Consider the following 14,110-nt stretch of genomic DNA (forward strand, 5'->3'; position numbering starts at 1 on the left):
GCGTGACTTGGCCGGAGGTGCAACTTCGGGCATTGGCACCAACATCATGGTCTAGTTGGCCATAAAGCAGGTGGATGCAGAGTAGAGTATCAGAGTATCCAATCAAAGGATGGGTGAGTCGACGTTGGTCTAGAAGGAATAGAGCTAAATAGCATCGGAGCCAAGGGCATGAACATTAGGAGGCCATACGGTACCATGAAGCCCAAAGGTGCGCAGGATGGTGCAGAAGATAGCCTCGCAATCATACACGGCCTTAAGAAATTTCACTGGGGAAGAACCTGGGAGCCGGGAACTCAGGGAAGGACATTGTGTCAACACCAGGGCAGTGCGCGCTGTATTGGCGACTAGAATGCAAAAACCCAGCACTCTCAAAACAATGTAATTTATGCATTGTGCTGATATGTTGTTGTTTAACCTTTTGCATTGCAGAGTTAAATCCTGAAGACTTATTTTTAATGTGCTTACAAATGCTGTTCATTTGCAATGTATTGCTGCAGGCTTTCAGAGCGTGTTAGGGTGTGGTCCCTTTCCAGGGCCTTCTAGAGACTTTCCCTGCAACATGCCTGGGTGTGGTTGTGGGCTGGGCCAAGACTTTATAAAAAAGGAGCCAGCCCAGCTCCAAGTGCTCACTATTCAGAGGTCCTGGTGCAGCGCAGCAGCTATTTCCTGAGCTCCTGTCCCAGTGGCCTATTTGATCTTCCAGACATATGACTTTCATTCTTCGTTTGGAGATCCTTGTTCTGGGCGGTAAGACGGTGGTTGGGCTGGCCTCCCGACACCGTTATCGAGAACTCTCATGTTCTTGGGCCTAATTCTTTGATGATTTGTCAGAGTACTTTGCGCGTGTGAAATATGTGCTTGAGTGTTTGTGACATTTGCAGGGTGACTTGCGAATAGGCAAGACACGCGATTCGTTTCATGATAATTTAATCTTGTTATTCATTGCATGGTAGCATTTCTTGACATTTGCATGGTGGCTTAAAAATCGGCAAGACGCGTGATTCGTTTTATGGTTTTTAACTTTGTTGTTCATTGCGGGCTGCCATTTCTTGACATTTACATGGTGGTTTAAGAATCGGCAAAAGACGCGCAATTCGTTTCATTGTACTCTGATCTTGTTATTCATTGTGAGCTGTTATTTCTTGGCATTTACATTGTGGTTTACAAATTGGCAAGACGCGCAATTCGTTTAATGATGATTTGACTTTGATATTCATTGCGTACTAACATTTCTTGGCATTTTACATGGTGACACTCGAATCGGCAAGATGCACGATTCTCTCCTCGAGTTTAATTCATGTTGTTTATTGTATGCACAATTCTAAGATATTTATCATGTAATATTCGAGTTGACAAGTTATGTGATTTGTTTTCCTGAATCCATATTGTGTTATTTATGGTGCACAATCCTTTTATGGTGTTTACTATATATATATATATATATATATATATATATATATATATATATATATATATATATATATGTATATATATATATATATGTATATATATATATATATATATATATATATATATAAAAATCTACAATATGCGCAATGACTGTTGAAACATTTTAAGAGTACACAGAAGATCAGAGTTTCTAGATGCAATATTGTATGGTCCTAGTATGCATTCTCAAAAAAGGATTTATATGACTGGTTTAACATTTATTCAGAATGTTTTTTCTGATTCTCATGTAAAGGAAAGTACTTGAATAAGAAAGCTTTCATTTAATCCATCTTGATTCCCTTACAGGTATCCGGCCATCTTGAAACGTAGTCATTTTAAACTTATTTCTTAGATTGTTCATGTTTTCAGAATGACTATGCTTAGAATCATAGTCTAGTATTGATTTCAGGAAATATAATTTTCATATTGTGTGTTCTAACCTTTTTCTTACTACAGGTTTCCTTCCCAGCTGTTTCCCTTCCTAATCCCCTCTTCCCCTCTTGAACTCTCTAGCCTCTGTGATTTATCTATCAGAGTCTTGGAGCTGTTCAGTGGTGGACGTGTTGGGAACGTGGATTGACCCCGAGGATCTGATGACTCTGACACATGGTCTGCGTTGAAACTGCTTGTGGATAGAGCCCTGGTGCTGATGGTTCCAAAAAATGTAGAGGATGGATCTGGTGGAGGCCATAACAGTTTCTGAGAGGGTCCAGTGATGTAATTGGTGTGGGGCGCTTGGCGAAGGGTCAACCGGTTCCATGACCATCAACTCCAGTTTCAAACACAAATATTCAGTGGGAGTCAGAATGTGTGGAGGTCATTTACCTTTGGAAAATTTCTCAATTTTTGTGTGTGCTTTCTCTCTTATTACCTGAAGAGTGCAATGATGGTGACATGGAACATGGTCCTGCGCTTCTCGTCCTAGCCCAGTCCATGAAGACTTTCCCTTCACTCTCCTTGGTGACCTTTTAGTGCATGCTGTGACAGGAGTCACAGGATTAGGGTTTGTGGCCCAAACCGAGGCACTAGAGGCAGATGGAGTGGGGATCAGTTATGGACATCTGTCTCTCACAATCCCTACAGGGTTTGAACCCCTTCTCTCTTGGGGGACAAGGGGATATGGTACTGCACTTTGTATGAACAATTTTCTGTGAGAAACCTCACCACTCTCTGAAAGAGTGAGCTCTGGATCTGTGTCATAGGCGTTGTAAATGAGGAACCAACATTGTTGCACAGGGGTGGGTGCTATATGGCTTTGGTGATGGCATCTGATGCTACTTTGGACGTCAAAGCAAAGCCAGCAACCTCTACCAGAGATGTAACAGCTTTGAAATTTCCAGTTCCAATCCGATGCATAGGAATTATACTACAGGTCAGAAATCTACAGGCAGACATTGCAGAATATTCATGCCCCAGACTCGTAGCAGAGGATGAACTCTCACTTTAACTTGGAAATAAAAGGGTAACAACTTCGTATGGTATAAGGTTACATTTCATATATGCGAGTCTCTTACTCATTAACTGATGTGTAGGGTATCAATCTTCCATTCCAGAAACATTCAAATATTGGCCTTTTCCCCCGAGCTTCTTTTTCCACTATGTAGCAGTCATCATCTTCATCGTCATCATCTTTTTGTTCTAAAATAGAGGAGAAATAAATTCTTTGTTATTTTCTTTACCATGAATGGTCATTCAAAGTGACCTAGGAGATTCTCTATGTTGTGGAATCTTTCTGCTGAAACAGTACTTTTCAAATGTGGGTACCTTTGTAAACATGTGTTTAAAACATCGCCTAGCATAAAGGGCTATGAAACAACTCTTCCATTAATGTAAAGTTTGTTCATGTCTCTAAGATGACCAGGGACTGGAGTCAAACAGATTACCTGCACTACTTTACAGCACCACTAAACCTTCTCCCATTCAGAACTCAAAACCAGAAGTATTTAAAATGATTTGTTTTGTAGAACATCATCTGAGAAACAAACATATAGTTTGTGCGGGAGTCAAGGGTGGTGGGAATGAATATTTAATCTGAGGGTGAATCTGAAAAATATGTTTTTTTAGGTCCCTTTTCATAGCTAGCTGATTTGGGTTGAGCATGATAGGTTTCAGGATCATGTAGAAGTGAGAAAGTTATGAGGGGAATACCAGCATAGCCAGCCAGATCAGCGAAATCAACAGGGCTACAGATGCCATAGCCTTATTGCCTTCACATAAAAAAAAATGTGAGCACAATGATACAGAGCTGGCCCACAGAAAGCAGATATCAGCCAATAGAAAAGTAGTAGTGTTCTGAAAACTTTCCGATAAGCAAGTTCTGGAATCAGGAAATATACGTGGCAACCTTATGGTGCTACAGTACTGATTAAAAGAGAGGGAATACCATGTTATTAGAATGAAGTGTATGTGGAGCATAGCGAAAATGCACAAAAGAGTGGCACAAATACTTACCAAAGAGAATCATCAGTGAAATGAAGGGCTCATTAAGAGCCATTCTCTGAAACAGCACCTTCAAAATATAAAGTTAACTTTGCAGTAACTTTGCTACTTATAGTCCCTAGGTAATGTTCCATTATAAACATTGTAGTGGTACCGCTAGTTTATGTCAAGGGTGAAAACTGGTCCAGCAGCTGTTAATGCATAGCTTTGTGACTGTACCATACACTTTCACATGAACACAACAGATCAATTTTCGATAAATAAAAGCTGTTGAGAAAGCTTATGGCTGAGAGATCATTGGAAAGCTGCTGATAATGGGACGAACATAAGGACTAAAACAGAACTTTCGCTCCGGTATAGCCTGGTGGGACAACAAGTCCCAGGCTCCTTTGCTGCTCCCTCGTTGCTGCCCCTCACCTGGGGGCCATCATCAAGGAAACGCGGGCGCTATAAAGCGCACCATCACTGCTGCTTCGGTTTAGCCCGGTGGGACAACAAGTCCTAGGCTCCTTTGCTGCTCCCTCGTTGCTGCCCCTCACCTGGGGCCCATCATCAAGGAAACGCAGGCGCTATAAAGCACACCACGCAACATCGCTGCTGCTCCGGTTTAGCCTGGTGGGACAACAAGTCCCAGGCTCCTTTGCTGCTCCCTCGTTGCTGCCCCTCACCTGGGGGCCATCATCAAGGAAACGCGTGCGCTATAAAGCGCACCATCGCTGCGCGGGACGCACGCAGACCGCGCCCGGGCAAAGCTCGGGCCAAGGGCGGGCCCATCAGAGACCGAAGGAGACTGGGCTGGGCCCATCCTCTGGGCCCGAAGGTACGGTGCCAGGTTATTCAGTGCCTGAAATGATTTCAAGTATTCTCTGCATCACACTGAAGTATCTGCTTTTTAATGGGGAAGCGCAAGACGAAAGGTAGCCCAGTATTGGGCTCTGTCAAACCTAAAATACCTAAAATTAATAAGACCATGCAATCCCACACCAATTGTGTCTCCAAGGAAATTGACAACCTGATTGAAGAGGTGGAACAGATTTTGAACAATAAGGAGAGAGCCCCACGAAAGGAGCCTAAAACCGGCACTCTTATTCCGTTCTTAACTTTAGGACCGCATATTGTACACAATTCGCAAGCAACCACTTCTCCCTACCAGGTGTTACCCTCTCAAGGCTCTTCCAAAATTGCCAGTTCTCCTACTCCCCTTGTATCCCACTTTGAATCTGAAGTATCTACAGCCAACCTAACGAATTTTACAATTCCCTGTTCTAACCGTTTCTCGTCTTTGGAGTCTCAAGATCTGGAAAATCCCCAACTAACCCCCCAGTCCTTGCCGCACATGGAGAGTACCCCCCGCAAGATGACTTGCTAGCATTGGTGTTTAGCCTTAAGAGCGAAGTAGGCGAGCTGAAATCCTTACTGCTTGAAATCACCACCCTCCTCAAAAGAAAAGATCTCCTTCACACTTGTGAGCCCAAGCCAATTTCTGTGCCAACCAAACATCCTCTTGAAAAAGGCGGTTTGTCACCTGGGCCCCTGCCAATGCCAGTAAGTGCAGCAGGCCCTACGCGAAGGCATTGTCTCCGTAGCCTGCATGTGTTCCCTCCTGAAAGCAATACTTCCCTTTTCTCCAATGTTCATTTTAAATGGGACATTACAAAAGCACAGTGTCGGAATTTACATCCAATCAATAACAACTATATATATATGTGCAATGTTCCACTTTTGCCTCCAAATGTACGGGAAGATAAAGCCTCACTTGTCAACAAGGCCTTGCACTGGTTGAGATACGTCAGAGGCTGTGGCTCAGTTATCCATGATGACATCCTATCGGCTGAACGAGTAAACGGCCCACCTGGAAGCCGGGATTTTATAAAACTTAATCTCAAAAACGCCCACTTGGTAACAGGTCTTTTAGACATGGAAGCATGCAACAAAAATAGGAAGATTTCTGCCATTTTTCTCAGCGATAGCTGCCCTTTTATTGGTAACACGTGGCTGAATCCTTCCTCCAGAACAGTCAATTTGGCTTTGAGTAGTTCTGCAGGCTATCAAGATATTAGGCCATCAGGCCATCAGGCCACCAGGTTTTTAAAGGTACACCATTCGATCCAGTTCTCACGATTAGCGCTGGTCCTGCCTCCAGTGGCCAAACGGCATGTGAATTTGATTTCCAGGGAGCCATCTCCGACATTGACTGACTACGTCCTCTCAGCTCTTGCACTTCCAACACTAGCCCTGATTTACCGGCTACAGGTTTTTCACCTAATCCATCTAGTCCAGATGTTGTATCGCCACGGAAATGACAATGTGCTATTATTAATAATAATCCCATAAATCTACCTTCTGCGGAGCATACTAATAGCCATGCCCTAGATTATACTCTCCGCAATTCAATCTGCTCCACTGCCCAATTGCTAGCAAAATTCCTGTCCTGGAACGTGGCTGGTATCAATGGTAAACTTGCTGACACTGAATCGGGGGCATATGTCGAGAATTTCAATACCTGTATGTTCCAGGAAACCTGGGCGACACATTGCACGTACAGACAAGGGTTTTGTTTCTTCTTTAAACCAGCTAAGCCATCTTTAGCAGGTAGGGCAGCAGGGGGCTTATGCGCTTGGGTAAAATCGACAGAGGTGGGAGGAATCAAGGAGATATATGTAGACTCCCCCGACATTTTGGCCACTGCCATTCAACCAATCTCAGGCTCCCCTGTCCTATGTATAAATATCTACAGTAGGCCGGGTCCTTCCAACCAACGTTCAACTACTATTGAGCTACTGAATACCTTAATCCCGGACCTCCGTTTAAAATATCACATCATAATAGCGGGGGATTTTAATGCCCAACTTGAACTTAATACAGACCTCATAGAGGTTATGCAGTTTGAAGATAACATATGGAATATCCCCTCCTATCCCATACAGCAAACTTTATATAAAACTTGCATTAGGGCCACACAGATAATAGATTTCATGATACTTCATGGTCTCCGTCTTGGCAATGGTCGCTTCCCAGCTGACACCCCCGCCAGACCAACTTTTTTTAGGGGCTTATACAGTAGCACACTGGATTACATTTTCCTTGACTTAAGAGTTTGCCATCACATATTAGATGTGGAAGTGGGTAATCCGTTTACCAGTGATCATGCCCCTCTGCAGATCACGTACAAGAGAACCCTTTTAGCAGGAGCTGTATTCTCTTCTGCTCCTGATGGCATGAAGTTGTCTAGTAACAGGCGGACGGTAAGATGGGACTCTTTCCAGAGATCTAATAAACTTCGAGATAAACTGTGTGCATTAACTTCTACCCACCAGTCATTCGATGATCACCTTACATTTGCCCCACTTGAAGTCATGACTCTACATTTGGACCTCTTCGTAATCTTGAAAGAGCTGTTTTCCAAATGTGCTAGGCCATCGACCAACTTTTGTGCCCAACCTAGCAGCAAATGGTTTAACAAGAGGTGTAGAGAGGCTAAAAACATCTTGATAAAGGTGTTAAGGACAAAGGATAGATCAGGAATTACCAACGCTAAGCGCTATTATGTATTAATATGCAAAAAGAGCAAACTTGAGTATGAAGAGGGGGTTAGGAGCGAACTAGCTGAGGCAGCTAAGGTCCACGACTCTAAACAGTTCCGGCTTCTGGTCTCTCGTAGTGACCAGAATCAAGCATCCAACCCAGAGTCTCATATTACCCCCGGTGTCTGGCTCTCCCATTTCAAGGAACTGTATGGCTCCACACTGGATTGCGACGCACCAAGTCCTGGAGAGACGACAGCTTCTCACTTGCCTGTGTCTCCCCTGCCTCCCTTCACACTAAAAGAAACTGTGTTGGCCATCAGTGCCCAAAAAGCAGGGAAGGCCCCAGGGTCGGATGGGATCCCCTCAGATATGTTTAAAGCGGATCAGAACAATTGGAGTCCGTACATTAATAGGCTCTCCAACGCTATTCTGACCACTATATCCTATCCCGACTCATGGAAAGAGGCAATTATCGTGCCCATTTACAAGAGAGGAGAGAAATTCCCCGGGAAATTACAGACCTATCAGTCTCCTTGATAATCTCCAAAAAATATTTTGGCATCAACTGTTGAGTAGGTTGACGGAATGGATAGTGGAAAACCAAATTTTAAGCCACCTCCAAGCGGGTTTTAGGGAAAAAGTCAGCACAATAGATCAGATTTTACGTTTTATTTCCATCAAATGGAAAATTGTGGACGTGGATTTAGGCCACCTATTTGTAGCATTTGTTGATTTAAAATCAGCTTTTGATCTAGTACCCCGCTATAAATTGTGGGAGGTCTTGAACAAACTGGGAGTTCCTTGTTCTATCCTAAATATTATTAGAGACCTTTATACTGGCAATTTTGCCAGAATTAGATGGGGTCCGCAAGGTGAACTAACCGAAGAGTTTCCCACTGCCAGCGGCATGAGACAAGGTTGTGTACTCGCCCCCACAATATGCCTCCTATTCATAAACGCATGTATCCCCTATCTCATGGAGTATTCCAATGACGCCCCTAAAATAGGAGGGCAGAAGATTCCTTGCCTCCTATTTGCAGATGACACTTTGTTGATATCCTAAACAGCCACACGCCTTTCAACCCTGCTCTCGAGGTTTATGGACTTTTGTAATGACCATGGCCAGGAAATAAACCGATTAAAAACTAAATGCATGGTGTTTGGGGACAAAAAAGGCAGGATGAGGAGACCCATCTATTTAGAGGGTGCCACATTGGAAAGAGTCGGTGATTTCGACTATTTCAGTCTGAAACTAGAAGATACACATAAATGGCACTCCCATCTCCAGAAAGCAACCTTGCGCTTGAAACAACGGGCGAGTGGCATTATAAGATTTGCAGCTAGATCCCCCAGTTTTGCCATGACGCCCGCCATAGAAATATATAAATCGCAAGCAAGGGGGGGGGCTCTATATGGAGCAGAATTGTGGGGTCATTGCAATTTAGATGATATGGCAAGGGCGGAAAACTCTTTCTTAAAGATGCTGCTAAGAGTTCCCTCCAGTACCCCAACACTTCCTATTCGAATGGATCTAAATTTGCCTCCAATCAACCAGATAGCCGCTCTTAGGCCTCTGTCGTTTTGGTTTCGCCTATGGTCACTAGATTCTCTTATTCCCTATAGATGCGGGCTAACTAACCTGATGGATACCAACACCAGCTCAAAAATTAAGTGGTGTGCTTATGTGGAACGGACCTTTGTATCACTTGGCTTGGGGACACACTGGAAGGATCAGTTATCTATTCCAAAAAACGCAACGCAGATTCTGAAGGATGCATTTTGGTTTAATGCTCAATTTACACAATTGACTGCAGTCTCATCATCATCATCCACGACTGGCAGTTTTCTACAAATCAAATGCCATTATGAACCTGAGCGATACATGGACACATTACTTTCCCCACATGCACGTGCATTGTATATCAGATTAAGGATAGGCTCTATTCCTTTGCGCACCCTAATTTACAAATGGTCTTATACAAGCTGTAGCTCTAAGATGTGCCCGATGGGATGCGCCAGGGAAGAATCCATAACCCACGTCCTCTTCCAATGTTTTACATACCATAAACAGAGGGCTTCTTGGATTATTCCATTATGTAAAAAAATGGGTTTTAGGAATTGCCTATCGGCTCAGAGTTTTTAAGTCTGATCCATCTGTTTTGGTGGCTTGTTGCTTGGCAAATTTTTTGGAATCTATTTGGCACTGCAGACTGAATATGTTAAAAAAACAGGAAAAAATCCAACTACAGATGATGGGAGTGGTCATTGACTAACTTACTTGTGAATTTTAATGTATGCATACACCAATTCTCTACCGTCTAATGAATTTTCCGTGTTTTATATTCTTATATGTCTTAAATGGAAACGTTTTCTATTTTTATCTTATTCATTGTTTTTAGTTAGGTATATATACTTGATCTATGACATTTATCACAAAGAACTTTGCATTTTTGCACGATTTTAGAACAAGGTACGAATTTTTATAGGGAGAATGTTTCATATTCGAGGATTTTTACATACAGTTTAATGTTTTATATTTGAGGATTTTTATACATAGCCTGTTTTCTGGTAAAATTGTGAATTTGTGGTGTGCTTTTATGGTATTTATTTTCACAGAAATAAAGCTAACTTGGAATAAAGGTAGAGCAGTCCCTTTGGATCAACATGAAAGTAATTAACATGTAAAGGGACCTGCGCTCAGTGACTCGCACGACCAAAGCTATGGTCACTAGGATAAAAGATTTCCATGAAAGAAAAGTCCAAATGCATGAGGCCAAAAGGTTCTACAGACTTACCCATTAGCCTGGCATGATTATGTTATTGTCTCAAGGGAGCTTGTGGTGCCTGTCTGGAGGGCTCAAGGGCACAAGTCTATCATACATTTTTTGGAAGCCTCACTGACCATAGATAGACTTCCCAGGCCTGCTTTCTAGGGCCCAATTAATGTGACCAAAGGCTGTATACCAATCAACCCAACTCACGAAAAAAAACACACAGTAGGTGAGCAGACTGACATTCTTTGCTAGTGTCCGGTGGCATACCCGAATTCATTTGCATCAAGAAAAAGGAATGCAGCACATATTCCCTACATCCCAGGAAAGGAGATCTTTCAACCAGGGAGGCAGATAAGGTACATAAAAAGAAGCTGCAGCAGGTTTCAAAGCTGTAATTGGAGAGGCAAAGCAGGATCTACTGTGTTGACTGAACATTCAAGGCAGACTGTCACTAACCTACCGATCCAAGAATAGACACAGTCAGCAAAATCAGAGAGAATAAATAAAAAAAGACCACTTTCCGGTTTGGATTGTGAGACTACTAAATAAACAGGAGTCCATCACTCGCTGGCCTTGGATGTGCTGTCCCAATCCCCTTTCTGGAGGAGCACAGACTTTTAGTGGTCCCAAACTAAGGAGTATGATATCCGAAACTTCTGATTCAGGCAGAGATGGCTTAGATGGGGGCGGGGTGGGAGTGGTGCACCTCTTCTGCCACATAACCTCCCAACAATATGCTGTGATTTGGAAATCCAGGAAGCCAGCTCGATGGGGCTGGTAATACTTTGTATCTCTGCTTTGTCGGTCACTCTTGATTTCAGATGGAACGGATGAATGCAGTGCTGGCAACCTCAAGTTTTAGGAATATGAAGATCTCTACACACTGACTTGTAGTGAATTGCCTCTCAATTACCATCTGCACAGCACAGAGGGCAGGATCAACTAGTGAGCCAAGAATGAGTCAAGATGAGGTCCTGTCACAACAGCCTTTGAATGATACACCGAGCAGTGACGTCTACCCACAATTAACAACTGAGAAAAAAGGGACCTCAGAGTATCACAAGATTACAAGATACATTACAACAAAGTGTAAATGGCAATATCTAATAATCATGGATCACAGTAAAACACGAAAACAAGGGAAAAAATCATGAAATACAATCAAATTTGTAGGATGTTGTCTCCGACATGAAACAGGTGTGAGAACGAAGCACATTGGGGAATAAATCCAAGAGGGTCATTTGGAGACACAGTAGATGGTCTTAAATTACAAATAGGTATCACAAAACAGTATGCTCAGCTCAGAAAACAATCAAGAAAGAGTGCAATTATGGTGATTACTGTTTAAACTACAACATTGAAAGGGACGCTCATTTGTTATCACTCAAATATAATCAAAATAAATAAAATATATAGATAACAATGAGGTAAATCAAAATTAATCTGTGGCTGCAACCGTAAACACTGGAATTGCAATATATAAACCTACTGGCAGTTCTCAAAGGAAAAGCTTTTTAAATGTTTCTAATAACTGGTGTGTCCATACCTCGGATGCTGACTGAAAAGTTTCGGGCCGCTTAATCAAGCAGTGGCAGAAAGAAAGGGGGGGTCCCAAAACGCCTTTTCCCATTACAGTTTCCATTTTTTAGGAACAACTACAGCCTGCATCACAGAAAGGAATTATACTAAATTTGGCAGAACCCTAGATCATGCTCCAGAAAGATCTTTTTTTCTAATTTGGTGTGAATCTGCTCAACAGTTCTGGAGATATTAAAGAAAAAAATATTCATGTATACCTGATCCCTGTACCAATGCGCAAATAGCAGTGCTGTGATTGGCTGAACTCCCCATGCATGCTAATTACCCTACACATTACATCAGTCATTTCACCTTCTATAAAACCATTGATAATATCACTGCAACATTTGCAATAAAAATCACTGATGAGAACAGGCATGGTACGAGTTATAGTTTCTTGAGATGTATAATTACTGAATTTCTATAGTTTTATGGGTGTAAAATCAGAACCTAACTATAACATCCCTGTGACCTTTGTGGTTTTTTTTGGGGGGAGGAGGGGGTATTATTATTTTATATGGAAAATGTCACTTACCCAGTGTACACCTGTTCGTGGCATGAGACACTGCAGATTCACATGCTGTGCATTATCCTGCCATCTAGTGTTGGGCTCAGAGTGATACAAGTTGTTTTTCTTCGAAGAAGTCTTTTCGAGTCACGAGACCGAGGGACTCCTCTCTTTCGGCTCCATTGGGCATGGGCGTCGACTCCATCTTAGATTGTTTTCCCCACAGAGGGTGAGGTAGGAGTTGTGTATATAGTAAAAGGGCCCATGCAATGGAGTATGTATGTACATAATGTGTATAAAAATAGGATATATTTACAAATTTACAAATGTACAAGTCTCATCAACTTATAATGGCTACAGCCTCCCGGGGAGGCTGGAGGGCGCATGTGAATCTGCAGCATCTCATGCCACGAACAGATGTACACTGGGTAAGTGAAATTTTCAGTTCGATGGCATGTGTAGCTGCAGATACACATGCTGTGCATAGACTAGTAAGCAGTTATCTCCCCAAAAGCGGTGGCTTAGCCTGTAGGAGTTGAAGTTGTCTGAAATAATGTTCATAATACAGCCTGTCCTACTGTGGCTTGTTGTGTTGTTAAGACATCTACACAGTAATGTTTTGTGAATGTATGAGGCGTAGACCATGTGGCTGCCTTACAGATTTCTGTCATAGGTATATTTCCTAGAAAGGCCATTGTGGTGCCTTTCTTCCTAGTGGAGTGCGCCTTTGGCGTAATAGGTAGATCTCTTTTTGTTTTAATATAGCAGATCTGAATACATTTCACTATCCATCTGGCAATGCCTTGTTTGGATATTGGATTTCCTGCATGAGGTTTCTGGAAGGCTACAAACAATTGTTTTGTCTTGCGAAATTGTTTTGTTCTATCAATGTAATACATTAGTGCTCTTTTGATGTCTAACGTATGTAAGGCTCTTTCGGCTACTGAGTCTGGTTGTGGAAAAAAGACTGGGAGTTCCACTGTTTGGTTTAGGTGGAACGGTGATGTAACTTTTGGTAAGAATTTGGGATTTGTACAGAGAAACACTTTATGTTTATGTATTTGTATAAAGGGATCTTGTATAGTAAATGCTTGTATTTCACTTACTCTTCTAAGAGATGTGATAGCTATTAGGAAGGCTACTTTCCAGGTTAAGTACTGCATCTCAAAGGAGTGCATGGGTTCAAATGGTGGACCCATGAGTCGTGTCAATACAATATTGAGGTTCCACGAGGGGACTGGTGGTGTTCTCGGGGGTATGATTCTTTTTAAACCCTCCATAAATGCTTTGATGACTGGGATTCTAAAAAGTGATTTGAATGTGTAATCTGCAGATAGGCAGATATTGCTGTGAGATTTATTTTGATAGAAGAAAATGCTAGTTTTGATTTTTGTAAGTGTAATAAGTAGCTTACAATGTTTTTTGCAGAAGCATGTAGTGGTTGAATTTGATTATTATGGCAGTAATAAACAAATCTTTTCCATTTTTTTGCGTAACAATGTCTTGTAGTAGGTTTTCTAGCTTGCTTAATGACCTCCATACATTCTTGTGTAAGGTCTAAATGTCCAAACTCTAAGACTTCAGGAGCCAGATTGCTAGATTGAGCGATGCTGGATTCGGGTGTCTGATCTGCTGTTTGTGTTGAGTTAACAGATCTGGTGTGTTTGGTAGTTTGATATGAGGTACTACTGACAGGTCCAGTAGTGTTGTATACCATGGTTGGCGAGCCCAGGTTGGTGCTATTAGTATTAGTTTGAGTTTGTTTTGACTCAGTCTGTTTACCAGATAATGAAGGAGTGGGAGAGGGGGAAAAGCGTAGGCAAATATCCCTGACC

General features: G+C 42.3%; 1 protein-coding gene across 3 annotated transcripts in view; it reads right to left on the reverse strand.

Moving 5' to 3' along the window:
- SMCHD1 (structural maintenance of chromosomes flexible hinge domain containing 1) overlaps positions 1-14,110 on the reverse strand; it is a 2,128,336-nt gene that overhangs the window by 1,750,384 nt on the left and 363,842 nt on the right. For all 3 annotated transcript variants that reach the window (XM_069219969.1, XM_069219967.1, XM_069219968.1), the window contains exon 11: positions 2,964-3,087. In XM_069219969.1, the coding sequence (XP_069076070.1) occupies positions 2,964-3,087 (124 nt within the window). The remainder of the gene's footprint in view (positions 1-2,963; positions 3,088-14,110) is intronic.

This window comes from Pleurodeles waltl, chromosome 2_2 (assembly GCF_031143425.1).
Source record: "Pleurodeles waltl isolate 20211129_DDA chromosome 2_2, aPleWal1.hap1.20221129, whole genome shotgun sequence".
Classification (NCBI taxonomy): domain Eukaryota; kingdom Metazoa; phylum Chordata; class Amphibia; order Caudata; family Salamandridae; genus Pleurodeles; species Pleurodeles waltl.